Source organism: Megalops cyprinoides, chromosome 19, assembly GCF_013368585.1.
Source record: "Megalops cyprinoides isolate fMegCyp1 chromosome 19, fMegCyp1.pri, whole genome shotgun sequence".
Taxonomy (NCBI): domain Eukaryota; kingdom Metazoa; phylum Chordata; class Actinopteri; order Elopiformes; family Megalopidae; genus Megalops; species Megalops cyprinoides.
In genome coordinates this window covers 28,278,242-28,299,640 of record NC_050601.1, presented here as the reverse complement: position 1 = coordinate 28,299,640, position 21,399 = coordinate 28,278,242, and the positions used below count along the sequence as shown (strand labels likewise).

The 21,399-nt window shown below is 41.5% G+C and overlaps 1 protein-coding gene across 1 annotated transcript; it reads right to left on the bottom strand.

Annotated features, from left to right (window-relative positions):
- Positions 1-2,566: 2,566 nt before the first annotated feature.
- Positions 2,567-9,736, bottom strand: LOC118793964 (prostaglandin E2 receptor EP1 subtype-like). The gene is made up of 3 exons (XM_036552084.1): positions 9,183-9,736; positions 4,694-5,580; positions 2,567-2,836 (listed from the first exon to the last, which is right to left on the bottom strand). The coding sequence occupies exons 2-3, from the start codon at positions 5,567-5,569 to the stop codon at positions 2,567-2,569; spliced, it is 1,146 nt and encodes a 381-aa protein (XP_036407977.1). The 5' UTR covers positions 5,570-5,580; positions 9,183-9,736.
- Between the last annotated feature and the right edge of the window lie 11,663 nt (positions 9,737-21,399).

Genomic DNA, 21,399 nt, shown 5'->3' with positions numbered 1-21,399 from the left:
CCGAATTTGGTAAAGATTGGACAGAATTTGTAGGAGAAGTAGCAAAAAAAGTTTTCTTAAAAATTCAAAATGGCGGAAAATCAAATATGGCGGACTTTGATGGCAATGGGTGCGTTGGACTCGGCTTGACCTAAGGAATCTTGAAAAAATTTTGAAAAAATTCCAACAGGGTCAGGAGTTATGGCCAAAAATGTTACCTGAACTTTGACCTGATGGTGGCGCTAGAGGGCTTGATTGACTGACCCCAAAATTGGTGAGTGGACAGCTGGGACTGTCCTCTATTAGTGTGCCAAATTTCATAAAAATCTTACGAACGGATCTATGGGCTGCCATAGACTACCATGGCAGAAAGTATAATAGTGACGAATTCTAACAATTACAGTAGGTGTAATAATAAGAAAACTAACAATTACAGTAGGGTTCCAGCACCTTCAGTGCTTGGCCTCTAATAATAATAGTAATAATAATAATAATAATATACCTGCAAGCAGCAATGAAGGGGCCAAGCACCTCAGGGCCACCAGGTAGACAACTACTCAGATTAACCCCTGAACAAGACACCAGTCCATCACAGGGTCAACAGACACATTGACATACACTCACACCTATGGGCAATATAGCATGTCCAATTGACATTACCTGAATGTGTTTGGACTGTGGTAGAAAAGCAGAATACCCAGAGGAAAGCCACATGAACACAGGGACAAGGTACAAACTGAACGCAGACCCACCCCGAACTTGAAACCTCCACAATGTTAGGCAGTACTGCTACCCATTTGCACCACCGCACTGCCCCCCCCTCCCCCCCATTACATATATGTCAAGCTTAAACATAAGCAGTGCCATAAAATGCAGTGTGCTACCTTGGGACATTGCAATAAGAAGTGCTAACTCTGTTGGAGGAGTGCAATTTTTGGGTAATTGAATAATTCCAAAATCATGGGAAAAATGGCAGAGAAGATACTTTTGGCAAAAGACTTTTTGAAGATCAAATCTTATTTATTTAAAGAAATCATTTAATTTGATACCACCAGGCTTCTAATTAGCTTCATACCATAGGCTTTGAAGATCATGAACACCCCCCCCCCCCCCCCCCCCCCCCGAACAATTAATCCCCCCATAGGACCAGACAGACACTATTCTACACTAGTGCAATCCATTTCATGCTGCACCTGGCAGTTTTTGTACAGACAAAAGATCATTTATTGACAGTACATGCTGCTATTCCCCTCCAACTATACCATAAAGACATGCCGCTATAGATTCATACTGCTATTCCCCTCCAAATGTTTACAAAACTGAGTGTATTGTTTATGGATATATCTTGTTTTAATTCTCTTTAATTTATGTACACTGTTGATATAGGAGAAACCACATTTCATTCTTGAATGTACACAAGTGCATGATAAAATGACAGTAAAGGAAATCTGAATCTGAAATCAATTTAATAAAACACACTGACTAGAAAAAAAAATGTGTCTTACATTCAGACCAATATGGAAAGTCCAAGTGTTTCTTCATCACTGTTTAGTGTACTAATTGTGGCAGTAGGTCAAAATATGCAGGAGATGTGCCTATTTTAAGTGCTACAAACTGATTGTATCTTAGTAGCCATGGAATTTGGACATTGAACTAAGTTCAATTTCCCAGATAGGACCTGACATGTAATGATGTAATGATCTAAATTGGTTGTAATATCTGCTTTTCTTTGTGTCGTCCTTGCCTTTGATGTCCATTAGAACAAAATGTCATTAAAATCTAAGTACATGGACACATGGCTGTTTAAACCTGTTTTTCAGTATAGCACCCCAAAGTGGCCAAATTTCACTAAACTTGGTGTGTTCCTCCCAGGCCTCATGGTAAGCATGTGTAAATGAGTTTTATGCCAATGAGCAAAAGCAAACTTTGCCTATATAGTGTATGTGAAACACATGCAACAACGCCAAAACACACATACTATCAGAATGTAGCCTGTTTTACATGTCAAGTTCAAGGATTCAATCTTGCATGCAGCATTGAAACCGACTTTTGCGTTTGAAACAGTTCAGAGTCAGCCCAACACTAACACACCCCCTCCCAGCCCCCCATAGGTTCCGAACACCCTGGACACCTTGCCATCACGACACGCCATGAATCCATCATCCAACCACTCATTTCATTTTGGAAGCATGAGGTCAAATTGCTGGTCTGAAGAGCTTGTGCATCAATAGGATTGTCGCCTCTCTCATGTCAGACCACCCATACGCTCTGTGTCAGCACTCCTGCTGGCATGTGCAGTCACACCATGCAAAACTTTGGGTCAAAAATAAGAAAAAAGAAAATCTGAGCTCCAAATACCCATCTTAAAAACACATGGATGGAATGGGAGGACTTTGCTTTGTGGATGTGGCTCTGGCTCGTTAAATTTCCAGTTCTGGGGCCAGACAAGACCTTTTCCAGCGATGGACACTGAATGGCAGTGGGTGGACTTTTGAGGACAAAAAACATCTTAGGGAGGTGAATGGAACATCCACCCCACCTCTGCTCCTGCTCCACTCTGTGACCTCAGTGACAATCAGTTGGGTTCTCAGATGCAGTGGCTGGCATTCTTCTCTGAGCTCTGGAAGGAGCTGACCTCCCATTGGCGGAAGGTTCCGGCCTTCAAGTCTGTCTGCCCCTTGGTGATGAGGTAGATCTTCCTCAGAACGGCTCGGCGGAGCAGGATGTACACCCAGGGGTCCAGGATCTGGTTCCAGGTTGCCAGACGAACACCCATCACCATCAGCCTCTTGTAGGTGTGCAGGTCCCCACCCAGCGAGTTGCTGTAGGACTGCATCGCTGACATCAGGCCAAATATCTGGGGACCAGAAAGGAGGCATTGTGCCAGTCACCCCCTGCTGGCAGCACATAACATAACAACCATGGTCCTGCTCTGACGAAAAATAAACGCTTGCTGCATTTGTAAATCTGCTTTTCAACAGCCACAGATGTAGGGCAGACTAAGTGCATTGAACAAACACAAAAGTTTATAGCAAACATACTCATTACAGATTATACCAGTGCTTCACTATGCCTGATTCATTCTAAATTCTTTAAGGTACATTTCATACTGATAGGATTTTTTACTCAGTTATGAAGGTATTTTTAGTACCAACAAAAAGGAAAAATGAGGGATTTAATGGAGGCTTTTACATGTTTTAAAAGGTTAAATAAAGTGGACTACAGAAGCTTTTTAGATTATGCGAGCAGGACATAGGTGAAAACTAATTCTGTCAAACTATAAAGGACTTTTTTCATTCTGAAATCATGGAATGGATTACACAGTTTTTACACAGAAATGTACATTAGCCTATGTACATTTTTAGAACATATTTTTGTTGCTGTTCAGGGTTAAACATCAGGATTGGGGTTAATTCCAATTTGTACCATAGTTTAAGTCATAGCTGGGCTACCTGAAGTGACATTATACGCACAGTATACAGTAGTTCTAGTCAAATAAAATAACTTTTGGTATTAGTAAGTGGTTTCCAGTCAAACTTGCTTTTTCCAAATATGCCCTCCCCATGGTGAGTGGTTAGCACTTTCTCAAGTGAGTGAGTGGATGCATTTCAATCAGTCAATCAAATTTATCAGAGCAAATCTGATAAATCAAAATGGTCAAATCACTGAAACTGTAGCAGAGTGCATTTTTAGAGGGAATAAAAATAGAAAACCTATGGTCAACTGAGAAAATTCAGAACATTTATTCTCAGACCCATGGAAAAGGCAGTGGAGAGACTCCTGGAAAACTGTAACTTTTAATGTTGGGATAACTTGAAAAAGGCATCAGTTAATTTTCTTTTAGTGATATATATATAACTGTATAAATATGTATGTTTGTGTGTGTGTGTGTGTGTGTGTGTGTGTCTGTATGTTTATGTGAACATTTGATTAGGAATATGATCAGTCTGACATTAAACAGAATGAATAATACCCAGTTAAGAAGGGGTGAGGACAAGTCAGCAGTGAATAACAATGAATAATATTTTAATAAATAAAACATAATCAGCAAGTGAAAACCTTCAAGTACATGACTGACAGCTCCAGTGGAAAATGCAGGAGTGTGGCCACCAAAGATGCTGCTGTTGAAGATTCAACATTTTAAGTCAAGGGAGAGAGGAGTCTCCACACATGACCATGCTAGCTGTCAAGTATCTGGGCATACCAGTAACCTCTTGTCATGAGACTGCTTAGTGTTGCAGGCAAAGTTTTTAGGCCTGAATATTTCAACTGCTCTGATGCTACATTTCAAGAACTGATGCTTATCAAATGAAATGACCTAGAAGATTAACATTGTATTGTTTGCTGTAGACCTTATTGTATTAGGGCTGGGCGATTATGGGGATAAAACAATTATTGTGCCGCACTATTTATTGAAATTGTTACGTTACATGATTTGTTATCTTTTCATTAGTGTTATTAAGCTTCTCATAGTTTTCAGTTAGCAATTGCTATATTTTTAATGTTAAATTGCTGTTTCCTCAAAGCTAAAATTAGCTAGAATTTTTCCAATCTAGTGTTCTAATCTCACCGGATAATGTGAACCTAAGTAATAGGAGCACTATGTAAATCATTTGACTGAAGCAGCAGCAAATATGAAGTGAATAAATAATGTATTTTGGATTTCTATCAATCAACTCTCAGTCAGCACTACTCAGCGCCATTTACTACGCACCAGCAGGGGGCTCCAGCAGATGCAGGAGGTAACCATGATGCCGACCAGCTGCACCACCATCTCGATGTCGTGGGACTTGGCGGAGCGGCGGTTGCAGGGTCTTTTGCGCAGCCTCGCCAGCACAAGCGTGAGTCCACTGATGGTGTTACAGACCAGCGCGACAGCAAGGGAGGCCAAGCCCAGTCCGGAGAAGAGCAAGACAAAGGCCATGTCCGTGGCCTGAATGTTGTCCAGGACTCGGATGAAGCACCAGGTCCCAGGAAACTGATAGGTGTAGGCCCCCAGCCGGAAGGAGGGCAGCAGGGCCACACACAGAGCCACGAGCAGGATGGCTGACAGGGAGAGCTTTGTCCTAGCTGTGGTGACCAACGAGGCATGAAGCAGGGGCCGCGTCACCCCCAAGCACCGCTCGGCCGCCATGGCACAGCCCAGGAAGAGCGGGCAAAGGCCGAAGAACACCATGCAACCCCCCAGAAACTGGCAGGAGGCTTCAGAGGCTTCCTGAGGTGAGTCCCTTGCCCCCTCCATGTACAGCCTCAGCACCAGGGCACCTGGGATAATGTGGCCCGCAAAGTCGGTGGCCACCAGGGAGCTGGCAGAGAGGAGGAAAGCAGCCTTCGAGCGGCGGCGTAGGCGGCTGTAGGCCTTGGCCAGAATGATCAGGGCCACAATGTTGGACAGGATACCCAGGGTCATGGAGAGCCCGGCTGCCATGGGGCTGCTGGATGGAGACTTCTCTGAAGTCGAGTTGTCCAGCTGGGCCACAACAGCCATGCTGCCAGTCTGGCTCTGATTGGAGATGGGGGTGAGGGGGGCGAGGCTGGAGGAGTTGCAGTTATACATGGCCAACATCACTGGGCTCCATGTGGCAGCCATTTACCAGGGAGCTGAGGAGACACACAGAAACATCAGTGCTAGGAGGGAAAGGAACCGGCTGCAAAACTGGCACATCTGTCCACAAGGGCAGATGTGATGTTCCTTGCCTCATCAAAGACATTGAATCTTACCTGAACCCTGACCCTAACTCTGACGGAATCCCTAATCTCTAAACTTTGATCTGAACCCTGGTCCTATTGACCCTTGATCCTAACCATAACCCAAATCCTAACCCTAACCCAAAACCTGATCTGAACCCTGACCCAAACTTGAATCCTACCTCTAATCCTAATACTAAACCTACCACTAAACCCATCCCCTTAGAAAAAAATTTAGAAAAATTTAGGGAGTGAATAATTGTTATTTTACCCTATCTCCTAACTGTGTTTGTAATTGTTGCTGAACCCTATCCTTAACAGTATTTGTAACTGTCACTGTGCCGTATCCCTAACTGTATTTGTAACTGTCACATTATTTAGCCCTAATCCCTAACTGTAGCTATGAGTACATCCGTGGGCATGATTGACGTTTTAGACAGATCTGCCTCCAGCCGCGCTCACACAGAGCAGAGAAACCACCTCCAGTTTGAGCTTCCAGTTGATTCGGTTGACATTAATAATGACGGTATAGAAATGCTAGGACAGCAGTTCGCCTATATATGGATCTCTTTTTAACAAGTACTTTACACTACACCTCAGGATTCATGTTTTCACGTTTTCATTTTAAAACACGAGCATTCAACTTTTCATTTTATTTTGGACATTGGTACCAAAATAAAAGGAAATAAATGAATGTGGCGGGTGGGACCCGGTAATGGGTGCTCGTGATAGGCTCATCTTTCGCTCAAAAGAGGGAAAGGGAAACGGGCACCTGAGAGGACGACTTTTGGGTCCTACCTGTTGTGTTTCCGGCTGGCTTGCTCCGTATCTGACACCTCAGGTGGACGCTGTTGTGGCTGTTGGTATCTCTCACATAGTGAGGTAGGCTTACACTATGGGATTGTATGCGCGTTTTTATGTTAATGTTGCGTTAAACTAGACTGACTTCGCTCTTTGTCGGATTATGTACAGGTAGGGGCAAGACCAGACAGGCTGCCCTGCAGGAGCAAGGGGCATTTGTTCTGTACTGCGACAGGGTAGGTATGGTTGCGTATGGGCTGGAATCATGTTTATCAATTGTTTCCAACATTCTAATGTGTTTTTTTATTTGGTTGATAGGACAGAAAAGTTTGCCAGTTTGTCTGTGGGGTGGCGGAAAGTTGCCTTTACTCGTAGGGCGGTAGGTGTATTCCTTGATGTGAAATTGACCTGTATTAGTGGGAATGCCCTCAAATGGCTCAGAAATGTTTAACTGTGTGTGTGCTTTTTTTCCTCTCTTAGATTTTCTGTTTTGCGGTTGTTGAGCCGCTGTTCTTTGTTACTTTTTTGTTTGGCGTCCTGGTCGCGGGGCATGTGTATGTGCTGCTCTCCCCTTTTTTTTCCTTTTAATTTGAGACTGGTGTTAGCCCGATGTGTGGGTTATAGGCCTAACTAGCTGGCCAGCTGGTCTGTGTTTAACTCCGCCTGTTGTAATTATTTGTGTAGCGCTGGGTGGCTGGCTAGTTCCTTTTTTGTTTTGTTTCTATCTTTTATTCATTTCTTTGCAACCACCTGCATTTTCCTCCCCCAAGCCGGCAAAAGTGAGGCCAAGGTCCTGGGGTGCAGGGAGCCTTTTTGCGTTTGAGCTCTTGTAAGTTGTACGGGTCACCGCGAGCTTCGCGTGGAGTGCCATTATTATCATTGAAGTGTGTAGTGTGATATACGAATTCTCTAAGATTGCGGTGGTAGTTGCTCTGTGAGTACGATAGAGATCTTTTTGAATGTCACGTGTGTATTTGGCTCAGCGTTACCTCCCTGCGCTCTCTCAACTGCCCTGGCTAAGCCTGGGGAAAGCTAATTTGGGGGTAGGCCTACCCTTTTTACTAATAGTGTATTTTATGAATTTGGGAAGAATAAAGGAAATATTTTTTTTTATTGATAGCGTTTTTCTGTATTCTTGAATTCCCCTCCAGACATAATTGGGAACCGAGGGGTGGCGTGGTTGGGGTTTCTTTGCGGTGGTAACATACATACATAAAAATAAACATATATCTAGACACAGGCAATTAGAGCAGACAAGCTTACTCTTTAAAAATGTACTTCTGATAGGATGAAATGCGATCATCCACAAACAATCAATTTTTGAAAGGAGAAATAAATCTGACGAGCCTTGTTATCAGAAAAGTGTCGTGAAATTATACTGATAGTAATATACTTACTTATCTTTTGTCCAGTCTCCAAAATAAATGAAGGGACGTTTGTTGCATTTTCTCGCGGCTAACACTCAATGCGGAGAGCAAGAGAGTGATGCTGGCAATGGCAAGCCGTTCATGTAGGCATACTTGGCAATTCCGGGAGGTTTACTCCTACATACCAGATTCGGCTGTCACTCTAGACTGGATTGTCTTCGTTTTAATTACCTGTCAGGGCGCTCGCTAATAGACTCATGGAAATAAAGACATGAGAGCGTCTGTGACAGGAGGTAACGATGCATATGCCAACGGCTAACTATAGCTGCCTGAATTATCAGTAGTTTATTAAACTGTTCATCTGTGATCACAATACGAAAAGAGAACACTTTCGGAATTATTTTCCCCTTTGAGGCAAAGTGGAAAGAATTATGTCTGCGAGGAAACTGCACCCACATCGATGCCTTCAGCCTGTCTGAAATAGATTACGAAACGATTTACATCAAAAAGGTTTAACAAACAATTTAATTTTACAATACATCCCACTGTGTTGAATATATGATATTTATTTTATGTGGTTATTGATCATGCAATAAGCACAGAAATAATGAAAAGGGTGGCTTTAGTCAGCTGCCAAGCTCGTTTGCTAAAATAATGACTACAAATAAATACTTCGTCATGGTATCAACCACTGAATGTTCTAAGTATCCAATATTGCCGGGACCAACGCCAGCATCTCATGAAATGGGGTAGTAATCTTGCGGTCATCATATCGCTTTGCTCTAATATTTACCCAGCCCGATGACGTTCACTAATTTTAATTTAAAGACGCTATTTTTAAGAAAGACCGTAAACATTTCGGTAGCACTGCGCTAATCCCACCAAGTTGTCTCCACAAATACGTTTTATTATAACGGTCCTGAGTTACTTAATGTTTCAGTTGGGAACGAGTGTCTCGGGAAGAAAGTAAATTTAAAGTAAATACAAACACTATCAAATTAATGGATAATATTAAACTGGTATTAATGATGCTTCGTTAATTTATTCATTATTGTTACGTTATTACTGTTATTAATCAAAGCCTAATGCATACAGTATAGCCAGAGTAATCCTTTATTATCGTGTGGTTTGTTCCTTAGTACACGAGAAACACTCGGATCACACAGAATACCCTATATAGCTATTCAGTGGTTAGAATGTCCAAAACAATAAAAGATAAAGCTTCTGTCATACTGCACAATTATTTGTCAGAGCTATGAAATGCTGCATCAAAAGTGTGTATAGACTATACATAGGTTTCAGTTTATCCAAACTGTGAGGGAAATGTAAACACGTATTGATTATTACCGTTTGACATTCCTTGGAGACTGTTTGAGCGTCCATTATTTCATCAGAGGAAAATGTTCTCATTTAAGAATGAGAATCATTTAAGGAGGTAAAGAAAAAAAATGCTGCTTCAAAACCAGAGTGTCGAATTCCCAGAAAAATCCAAAAATCGTCCATATAATCCACTTGGCTACAACAGGACAGTCTTCGTTATGACGAACGGAGGCAAAAAGTTCCCATTCTCATATATATATATTCGTAAAACTATATATTTATTTAAGACAAAACGAGCGGGTACGTCTCCTCCAGAGCAAAGTAAGGACTTGTATTCCCGGCTTCATTACGCATTTATAGAGTACAGACCTGTTTGTCTTTTCACAGGAGGCTCCGCCAGACCAGCACGCGCATTAATACTTGAGTACTGCAATGTCGTTGGTAATGTTAAAGAGCGGATCCCTTTCGGCCGGACTCAGCACTGTTTATTGCTTAGTCTGCTACACAGACTTCCAAGAACATTGTGTGTATGTAGCTTGTATGTCTATATGGCGCGTTATTTGAAAAGCGCGTTGCTTTAAGACCAGGAAGAGGATTATACTATCTACATACAATACATTCTCAGAAAGTGTCCTGTCTGCATCAATTAAAAAAGATCTTAATGCTTTTCAAGCATATAAGTAATACAAGAAGTATTAATATATAATATGTCATAATATATACGAATATGATCTCATTCAAGTTTAGTATTATAAACAAGTATATAGTATATTAGTATGTTATATAGTATATTACACAGTATAATATAAAAAATAATATATGCACAAAATCCAGCTATGAGGACCTACACAAGCACCAACAGCATAGCAGTAGTACATTACACCAGATTAGTTTGGTTGATTAGCACATTTAATGACCAAAACTCAGTGAGTTCACCAATTAAAGTTATCTTATACTGTTATTAATGTTACAGGTTTACTATTGGTCTACGTTAAGCACTTTGTGGCAGTTTCTATTGTAAAACTGTGCAAAACAAAATCAACTCAAAATCAATTGCTTGCAAAATTGTTGGCAAAAACAGCAACAAAAACATCACTAACAGCACAGGAAGTGTGTGTATTCCCCTCTCCCTCTGAGTGCTCACAGTAACCAAATGATATTCCTCTCTCCTTCCATGTTCACAGTAACCAGATCTTGGTATAACAAATGTTATAATCAGTCATGACATGTCTTTAATATTTTGGTGAACAAGCAGGTGGGTTTTGACGTTGCTGAATTTGTCTTGTCTGAGTGCCCCCCCCCCCCAATGGCCCACTAGCCCACTAGCCCCTGATCACCTACCACCAGCCTGTTTCATCTTCACTGGTCCAAGAGTTACACCCTCCTCCCTGATTGGCTAGGCACCTAAAGGCTGTTTTCTGATAACCAACTAAGATTATGCATGCAGTTCCTGCTTTCTCTACCTTGTTTATGCATGCAAATGCATGTATATGTGTGTGTGCCTGTGCAGACATGCATGTACATGTGTGCGTGCATGTGTGTGTGTGTGTGTGTGTGTGTGTGTGTGTGTGCACAGGTATATGTATGTGTATGTGTATATGTGTGTGCATGTATGATGGGAGTGGTGTGGGTGTAGGTGGGATTGGAACTTGAGGACATTTTCAAAATGTAATCTCTGTAAAATCCCTGTGTAAAAACTGTGGCAGCAATGTGTGGTAGTGGTGAAGAGCAGGGCTTGTAACTGAAAGTTTGCTGGTTTGATTCGCTGTTGGGCCACAGTTACCCTAGCAAATATCCAGCTGTATAAATTGATAAAAATGTAACTTTTGTAAGTCTCTCTGAGTAAAAGTGTCTGCTAAATGATAGGAATGTAATGTAATGTCACAGTGTTTCATTGTGTTGTCAGAGGTGGATAGGCCAGGCCTCCAGTGTGATTGCTCTGCCTTTGAGCTGAGAGGGCTTCAGCAGCAGAGTCCTCTCTGGATGATTGGATTTATGAGTGCTGTGTTTTTTTCTTTGCTTTTCTTCTCATTTTTTATTCTGTATTATTCTATCATTTTATTATTTTTTATTATTTATTAATGTTTTCAGCACCCAAATACAAATGTCAATATAATTTTGATGGGCAATGTTTAGAGATCTCCTCCCTCCAGGTTGATTCATAATCCCCCCCCTGAATGAAACAGGGTTCTGCTATGGTATTGAAGGAGCAGAACAGAGTAAGTCAGGTAATAATAACTTTAAATCAAGAAATAATTTCACTTAGCTTTCTGTTAGGGCAACAGAATGTGATAAAAATAAATGAAAATGAAGCAAGAGGGTGGGCATGAGGTAACTGGAGCAAGGGCATTACCTTAATACTGATCAGACATTAATCCCATTAACAAGATTTAGCACGTAAAGGTGATTTACCTTTACATTTTCACAGTTTCTTAACATAGTGGAGACCTTCCTCATGAGCCCTCGGGGGGGGGGGGGGGGGGGGGGGGGGCTTTCTCATTGGCTGACAGTCTGGTGAGGCAATCTGTGGAACTGATCAAAGTGTGTGACTCCACCCCATTTCATTGCACATCAGGGACACTTATGCTTATTTATTTAATTCAGTCAGCACCTGGAGCTTGCTGGGAAAGCAGTATGGAGGCTGGAATCAAGCTAAGATCAACATGGTGCAGGGCCACAAATAGCGTTGACAGGGAAAGAGGAAAAACAGCACTGTTTCTCTATCAGTCTGATTTAACACAAAATGTAGTCCAAATGCAAACCATAATAATTCTGCACTTTATTTCAACTGCTAGAGTGAGAGGAGGAAGTGAAACCACCACAGCTGCAAATCAAGAGAAGACCCACACACAATAGCAGCAACTTTTCAAACTAGGCATGTCACGATACCAGAAATTCAGTAGTCGATACCAATACCAGTGAAATTCCACGATTCGCGATGCCCAATTCGATACCACGGTAAAAAAAACAAAAACAAAACAATAAATCCCATGTACTCAGGGACGACTGGTATAAATGGGCTAACAGGGCTAAGCCCTCCCTATCTTTTACAATAAAGATGAGAGAATTGTTGTTAAAAAACCTTAGAACAGATTTTTAAAAATTTTGGTGGAACCTAGAGCAGCAACAGCACCAAACAGTCACAAGAAAAACATAGGATATACTGTATCTAAATGGTCTTATTTTTTACAGCCCAAACACCGTAGCGTCAGCTTCTTTTCATCATCTTAGTGTTGTGAGTGACAGCTCTTGTGGCAAGCCCCCTTGATTTGCTGATCATTTGGGCTAAATTCATTCAGTCCAGAGCCGTTGATCAACGGCTCTAATTCAGCCCAAAGGCCACTGACTTTTGACAGCGGACTGTAGCACCTGCTTGTGCTACAGAGAGCGGGGATAGAGAAGTGAGCGGTTGTGGCAATGGCGGGCGTTAGCATAAACAAGGTGGATTATTTACTTTCTCAACCATTTTCTTCAATGTCTTTGGAGGAAGAATTGGAAGTGAAGAGACTGGGAACACATCGTCCCAATGATGTTCAAATAACACAAAAGGACAAACGACAAAAGTTTTGTGTTAATTGGTTTCAACGAAAGGACTGGCTAACAGAAAGTATAGCTAAGAATTCACTTTTCTGTTTCCCATGCTTGCTCTTTGGAGGAGACACGGCTTGGACCCAACAAGGAATTGTGGATCTGAAACATTTATCCGACAAAATTAGGAAACATGAATGCAGCACAAGTCATATTGGAAATGGCGTAAAGCTATCAATGTTGGGTAAAGTTGACATCGCCTGTCAACTTGATGAGGGCCATCGCATCGCTATACAGAGACACAACGAACTGGTAAAGAAAAACAGATTTTCATTATTTCGGATTGTGGACTGTATTAAATTTTGTGGGGCACACGAGCTAGCTCTGTGGGGGTCCGACGAATCTCCGACTTCACTCAATTGGGGCATGTTTCTGGACCTCATTGACCAGTTCTCTTTTTTAGATAGCCAGTTAGCCATCAAACACACAGGTTGCCAAGTACACGTCTAAGACTAACCAAAATGAGTTGCTTGATTGTATGTTAGCTGTTTATGAACAAAAACTGGCTGATGAAATATCGCAGGCACCATTTGTGGCTGTGCAAGCTGACGAGACAACTGATGTGACATGTGTAAGCCAGTGCGTGATTGTGAGGTTCCGTTGTGGAGAGATTTCTCTGTTTCTCCCCATTAGTGGACAGAACTGCGGTGGGACTCGAAAAACTCCTGAGGGAGAAGCTCCAGCCATATAAATTGGAAAACAAACTGATCGCACAGACTTACAATGGGGCAGCTGTAATGAGCGGCGCATCATCAGGCTTGCAGGCCAGGCTAAAAGAAACATTCCCTCACGCGCACTTTGTGCACTGCTATGCCCATCAGCTAAACCTTATAATGCAACAGGCCTGCTCGTCTCTCACACCCGTCAGAATATTTTTTGCCAACATCTCAGCTTTTGCAACATTTTTCTCCAAGTCCCCCAAGAGAACTTGAGGACTTGAGATGCCTGTGCAGTGTTGACATACTAATATTAATGCCATCCACATTAAGTAACACTAACATTTTTCAGTGCCTCATAACGAGGAGGAAATAAAAGCAGATTAAACGCGATAGCGCTATCATTGCCCACTGTCTTATCCTGTAGCCTAGTTTAGTGAGGATTGATAACTAGGCTACCTTAACTTTTCTCACAATTACGAGATCCTGATCTCGTCATCACGAGATCTTTTCTCATAATTATGAGATAAGGTGTATAATTTTAAATTTATATATATATATATATATATTTTTTTTTTTTTAATTTTTTTTTTGTGAATGCAATGCGCTTCCATTCATATGGACTTGAAAAAGAAAAATAATTTTGGTGCCCAGCAATATTACAAACTTACAAACCATGTTCCCTGCAATTATTGTAAGGTTGTTTTTATTCAAAAACATATAATTTCTCAACAACAACCCCTGTTTAACATATAGTAAGTGCATTTTTGTTTGTTACTCAAGCTTACATATATGTTACAGGCTTTGTTACATATGTAACTTATTGTTGGTATGTTACTCTAACCCTAATTACTTTTCAACCTTTATTTCTCAGCCAATTTACACTGAATTGCAAAAATAAGACAGTCTATGGTTACATCTAAGCATCCAATTACCCACATTTTTGTCAGACCTGTCCTTTCTGACCTACAGTTTCAAGCACCTCTTTGTGAGGTATTGAGCCTGCTCTACCGAACGGTTTCTTTGGTGTTTCCACTTGTTACTCTGCTCCTGTTTTTTTGACCTGTTTGCCTGTCTTTTTTGACCTTGCTCTTTGTCTTGTGATTTGGATTGTTTGCACAGATTCCAGTTTATCACTCCATGCGGTTTTGACCCTGGCTTGTGTTTTGGACCTTCCCAGGGATACGGATTTGGATTTGGTGGACATCTTGATTAAAGTACCAGAGCTCTGCACTTGGGTCTTCTGTCTCTTTCATTACAATTTTAGTCCAATCTCAATCTTAATTAAAATCCTCATTATCATAACTGTACCTTAAAATCAACTAGCAGCCTAAGTTACTAGTTAGATCATGGCTAGCCCTACTCTGCAGTAAGTAGCTATGATTTATTACACCTTTACGATGGCAAACAAGCTATCTGCAAATTGTGGTAATCTTTTGAGTAACATTAACAGATTGATAATAACAATTGTTCGTTTTGAGTTCAAGTATGAAAATCTAACTGAATTAATGTATTTCAAATTGCTAAATCTTAACTTGCTGAACACTGACAGCTGTAGGCCTAATAGTTACCCCACATTAGCTAAATACTGTATACTCGTATACTGTAACTTACGACACTGCACTGTATATGCGTGGCGTGTATTACTAGCACAGATGTAAACATAATGTTAGGCTAAATTGGGAACCGATCTCTCTTATCTGACTAACTGTCTGTTATGGAGCCAAATTGCCAATATACATCTACACAGCGACTAAACTTTCGTAAAAGTTGTTCAGGAAACCTAAACCCGATACTAAACCTTACTTCAAATAGTGCTTTCACTGCACCTCTGACTGCCACCCTAAAATTTCATTCATTATCACTGGCAGTTTGATGCTGATTGACATCTCATTTCACCTCTTGTTGAAAGAAGCATTTATTTTCACATCTGGCGGTGCCTTTTTCAAATCAAGGATGAGGAAGAGAGAATATTTCCACAGCTCACGAGTGAAATGAGATGTCAATCAGCATCAAACTGCCAGTGATAGCAAATGAAATTTTAGGGTGGCACCCGGGGTGGCCAATCAGATATCAATAGTGTCCAGTGCCACCCCGGACACCCTTCTGGCTCTGCCACTGCTTATGAATTCTTGTGGATCTAGTTTCAAGCACTCTTACTGTGGTAAACTTAGTAAAAGAATGATGATAGACATGTATTTTGTGTCTGGTGGTAGATGTCTCACTTGATTGCTGATCTGAACACTGCACAGCATGTTCTGCCATTATAGCCTTGAAAAGTCAAACTTCTATGGCTCTCAACATCTAAAAAACATCAAGACAAGAAAAGCCAGACCTTCGAAAGCCATCAAAAGCCCAAGCTTTACACCGTGCTAAAAACGTTCACTTAACTGGCAGCCCTGTAGTCTCTGAAGAAAACCATGGTCCCATTGGAGGCTTTAATAAGCATATTTCACTGTCTGATGTATTTAATTTCCATGTCCTCTCATTTTTCACCTCCATTCATGGGCTCAGAGTTTTCTTTTGTGGGACCCCTTTGGTGAAAGGCATAAAACAAACACATTGTGGTGGCTAAAAATGTCATTAACATTTCTAAGTAATGACATAAAGGCACAGGCTTGTATTTGTAGCACGTTTTTGCCTAGATAATATAGCGGTACTTTATTGTCCCAGTGATTGTATTCGATATATGTAACCTTAGATCAGATTAGCTCTGGCTCGCTACACCGACCTTGTGCTCAGCTTCAGCACTATCTGCATTGTATGACTTGTACACATCTTGCCCTTGTGCCTGTTTGCCCACTATATGCACTTTTGTACGTTGCTTTGGCTAAAAGCATCTGCTTAATGAATAAATGTAAATGTAAAACAGGCCTGAGTGTGCTTGTTGTTGGGACTGATGCAAATCCAAATGCCAGCTCTGATTCTCTGACATCATCCCCAGGGGGAACAGGCTGGCTAATCAAGCTGAGGACCTGACTGCATTTATTCATATGGAATTTCTTAGTAGGTATTCAAGGAAACACCTGCTTCAGTTTTGATCAAAAGATGCACATGGCAGGAACTTAGTCCTCCGCCTCTACATACCAATCTTACCCTAATTTCAAACTGATTAATAGTTATCCATTATTATTTAGGTATGACACCATGGCTGATGCTGTACTCAAAAGAGTACATAGATTCCCTAGATCAGTTTATATTGACTGAGATTGGATTATTCTTCTAGTAGGCTGATCCTGAATCACATTTGGTAGCAGGTCAGTGTGGCAAGAGGATGCTGGATGCTTTTGAAGACACTTGTTTGGGTCGTGGCTGTCAGGGCTCAGGCACAGACTCAAACGCAGACCACGAGTGCTCAGGTTCCACGTGGTTTTATTGGAATCGTAGGACAAGAGCGTAATGGCAGAACAGGCAGGGTCAAAACCAGGCAGGCAGTCAGAAGGCAAAGCAGGGATCAAAAAACAGGAACAAGCAGGGTCAAACCAGGCAGACAGACAGATCAGGCAATCAGGGCAAAATGGCAGGCAGAGACAAAGTCAAGGAACAGACCAGGTCAGCACAGGAAACTCAAAAAAGAATAACAGGCAGGAACAAGACAGGCAAAAAAAACACAGCAACAAACTGGCAACAAGACAGAGACAAGCAGGGTAGATATAGGGCTGGGGTGATGAGGAGATGGGATGCAGGTGGGCAGGCAGGCAGGTGGAGGTGATCAGGTGGGCAGAGACAGGGCGGAGAGCAGGGCAGGGCTGATTGTGTGTCTGTGGCACAGAGCGTAAGTGAACAGATTTGGAATTTAGACGTGGGGTAAAAGGACAGGGGAAAAGAAGGAGGGAGAAGAATGTTAGCGGGTGCAAGGAAAATGATTCTGAATAATTTAACCATCTCTGATTGTCTTACATTTGCACCTCATGGAATTTTCAGAAGAAATATCAACTTACGAACACAGCAGTCAGCAGACAAGCAAGCCTTTAAGGGGTGGGTGGTTTCTCCATGCATAAGAAGACACATAAGCACAAGCTTGTGCTGCCCGGCACCATTTCCCTGCTCAAGAAATTCTATGGAAAGAGAACACACACAAAATTACAAATCACAGGGTCTTTTCTATTTGACAGCATGGAGGGGCCATTCCTGCATTTTAACTAGCTCCAGAGTACCAGAGTGATTTGATTGAATTTCCTTCCTGAAGTACAATTGAAAGTCATTGGTACAGACAAGTAGTAAAGGAGAGAAAGAAGAAGAGCGAGTGGAGAGAAACAGTAGAAAGCGCAGAGAGAGACCCTGAGGAAGGCTTCCTTCAGTATTATCCATACTTGAATACTGGCTTTCTTTATCAAATACAGTGTCTTAAGTAATGCACTGATTGGTTTTCTTCCACATTACCACACTGCTAACCACATTTACACCCTACACACCCTAATTAGTCAGCTTATCCATCAACAAAACAAGGGAAAATTATTTGCATGCTTTGTTGATTTTAAGAAAGCATTTCAATCAATCAATCAAGAGGGTTTACGCTATAAAATTGTTCAAATGTTGTATGAGGTAAAGTCTATGACCTTATCAAATCAATATTGGCAACAGACAAATTGATCTGTTCACTCAAAGTTGTGGCGTGGTACAAAGAAAGACACCAACAAATGCATGCAGGGCAGAATTAGGCAGATTCTCACTGAATATAAATCAGTAAATTGAATACAAAAAGAGCACTTACATTCTGGATGCATCTTAAATCAAGTGCCCAAGACACCAGTGGCATTGTTAGGTCCGATCATTCGGGTTTATAGCCCCGAATATTTTAAGCCTAGCCCCAAATATTTTCTCCCTGAAAAAGGAGGTATTTATAGCAAAACAACATACAGACTGTGTAACAGCGGAACTTGACTTACAGCATCCAAAGATGTGATAATATTAATTTATTATAAAGGTAGATATAACCTCCCCAACCTACCGATGCTAATCTCCCTTCAAAAAAAAAAGACAAGCCCCAGGCAAACTTGACTTAGCCCCGGATCATTTCAATAGCTAGAAACGTCCCTGCAAGACACACTGCAATTTCAGGCACTTCAGACCCAAGGACTGGACCTTATAATGAACTGCACCAGTGAGTGGAGAGACTGAGAATTGGTAACCATGTAACACTAAACATTCAAAGGTCTCAGACCAACACAGCTTTACAATTCCAGATGGGCAGACACATTGCACACACACCTTGTTGTTTTGTTTCTTTTATTTGGCATGTACTGCTGATATCATTATGCAGCTTGAAGCAGTGTGAAGTAGAGCCTTCACCACCTCCTACTTAGCCTAAATGTCAATTGTTAATTGATGTCAATCATTGTTAATTGTGTGCACTTGTGATAGTTTGTGTGGGGTGCCAGCCTATTGGATAACGAGCCACACCTTTCTAATTGAGGCCTCGCTTAATACAGGTGTGGTTGCAGAGACTTGCATAGACTGCTTTGCTTTGTTTTGTTGTTTGGTTTTAATATAAATTATTACATTTTTTTAACCTTTTGTTCTTTTGACTCATTTATGAGAGAAGTATCAGACAACTTCTCTACAGGCAATTTCCCTTTCCAGGTACACATAAAAAGATAAACATCTGACGGGAAGGGAAGGGAAGGGAAGTGGAGGGGAGGGGAGGGGAGGAGACCCTTGGGGACAGCATTGGTTGGGCCCACAACGACCCCAACAGCTAAGTCTTGTTTAGGCGTTACTGGGTTTCCTCTGGGACTCACCACCTGCAGTGTTGGAGTCACCTGTCTCCACCATTTCCCTGAATCCAGGAGCTGGTCCGTTTCCTTGCTACCATTGTTTTTAAAAATAAAAGTGAATAAAAAATAACTGAATATCAAACCCACTGCTGTGGAACTGGTGGCTGGAGTGGGACAGGGCAGGGGATGAGGAAGACAGAGCCAACCCTAGAGGTGATCCTGAAGGCCTATAAGTTCCCATAAGTACAACTTTGTGCCTATGGATTGGGAGGTCTGCCCTGTGCTACATTTTGAGAGGGTGGGGGGAGAAAGAGAACAGAGGGGAGGAGAGTGAAGAGAGAGAGAGTGCATCAGTAAGTATGTCTCAAGTAAGGGTCAGATTTGCTTTTTCCCATGCCACCTGACCATGTTTACACCCTAATAAACAAACACATCTACCAAACAAATAAAGGGAAAATATTTGCATGCTTTGTACACTTTAAAACAGCGTTTGATTCAATTTTTCGTGAAGATGTGTTTCTGAAAATTCTTCAAAGTGGTGTAGGGGGTAAAGTATATGACATCACAAAATCAATGTCCTCAGAAGATAAATGAAGTGTAAAAATTGGAAAGAAACAGATTTGTTCACACAAGGGCATGGAATGAAACAAGGTGGCAGCTTGAGTTCAACACCATTCAACATCTATGTTAATGAACTGGCTATGATGTTGGAGCAGTATGCAGCCTCTGGACTCACTCTCAATAACACTGAAGTCAAATTCCTGTAGATGACCAGGTCCTACTGTCATCCACAAAAAGGGGGCAACAATCAATATCATCAAGAGATTATAAATTGATCAAAATGGTGGCCAAAAAATGGGAGGAATAAAATCAAAGGTCAAATGCTGACCTGGCCCTGCATTGTAATCACATGTCCCAGCCCCCTGAGGGAGGAGACAAGAGTTCCTTGACAGGATATCCTGGGATTTGAAGTAAAAAACATGAAATGGACCAGTGCCTCACCCCACGGGACGACGAAACCACAGCTTCCTCTGCACGTCCCCACAGCCAGCTCTGGAGTATGAGAACATGAAAAGAAGACTCATCTTACTGCTGAGCAAATAAATCACTTGAATTGTCACAATGCACAGGCCTTGTGTATTCGCCTTGTGATTGGCAGAGACGCCTTCTGACCTGGTGTTGATCCCTTGCCTCCACTCTCTAGTGGCTGTTTTCTGAAGGAGAGGGCTGTGTCCTCATTGAAATGCCGCAGATGGCTGGAACCTGTAGCTGGGATGCACTTAATGCTTTCTACCCTACTGGAAACACATCTGTGTAAACATGTGAGATGGCTGTGGGAGTAAGCCTTGCTGCTGCTCTTTGGTAGAAATAGAGCATCTTCAGTCTGCGCACAGAGTGGTGCTGTTTAAAACAGGCTGGAAATGTTTTTGTTTTCAACATGTACACACCCGCACACACACATTTTATATGTTATTTGTAATTACCAAATGTTGCTGACAGCTAGAACAGGAAAATAATTTCTCAGGTGGATGCAAAAAAAATGCATTTCATAGTCTGAGCAGTGGAATATTTACTAAATCAGTAAGTCACTGGTTAAAATAAACATGACTTTGAAATAAAATTTTGGGGAAAAAAGCTCATCCTTATGGAGGGCTTCTGATTACTTGGTGGTCATGGCATTCACATTGTTCATATTAATGAATAGTGATTCCAGCCCTTACATTCTGGTGCAAAAACACTTAAATAAATACTTGGTTGATGATTTTAAACAGATGTTTTCAAATCTTTATGTGAATTCTTTATATGAATTGCAAGCTACAGTGCATAGGTCTGTTATAGGCCATAGGTCTATTTTCAAGTAGGGATCTGTACCATTTTAACAATCTTAATACATGGCTTTTCACAGACAGACTCCTTGCATAAAGGATTTGAGCCTACATGCCCCTGCCTAGCAGATGAGTTCTCTAAAGTACTATCAGTTAAATTAAAAATTAAAAAATATGTGTTTACTATGGTGTCAGGACCTGGAGCTTCAATAACCATCTGCTTTTTTAAATTGTTCTTATTTATAAATTCAATTACTATTGAACTGTAGCCTGCTGTAGCACATTCAGTAAATCCTGAAACAGATCAAGTGTTAGTGTAATTACAGGCTTGTCACACAGAGCTAAAAGTTTTCATTTTGCTGGCACAGCTGCTGACAGCCCACACAGGTGCAGACAGACAGCTTCCATTTAAAAAACTGCACTGCAGTATAAATCCTTTTTCCACATGGCCAAATCA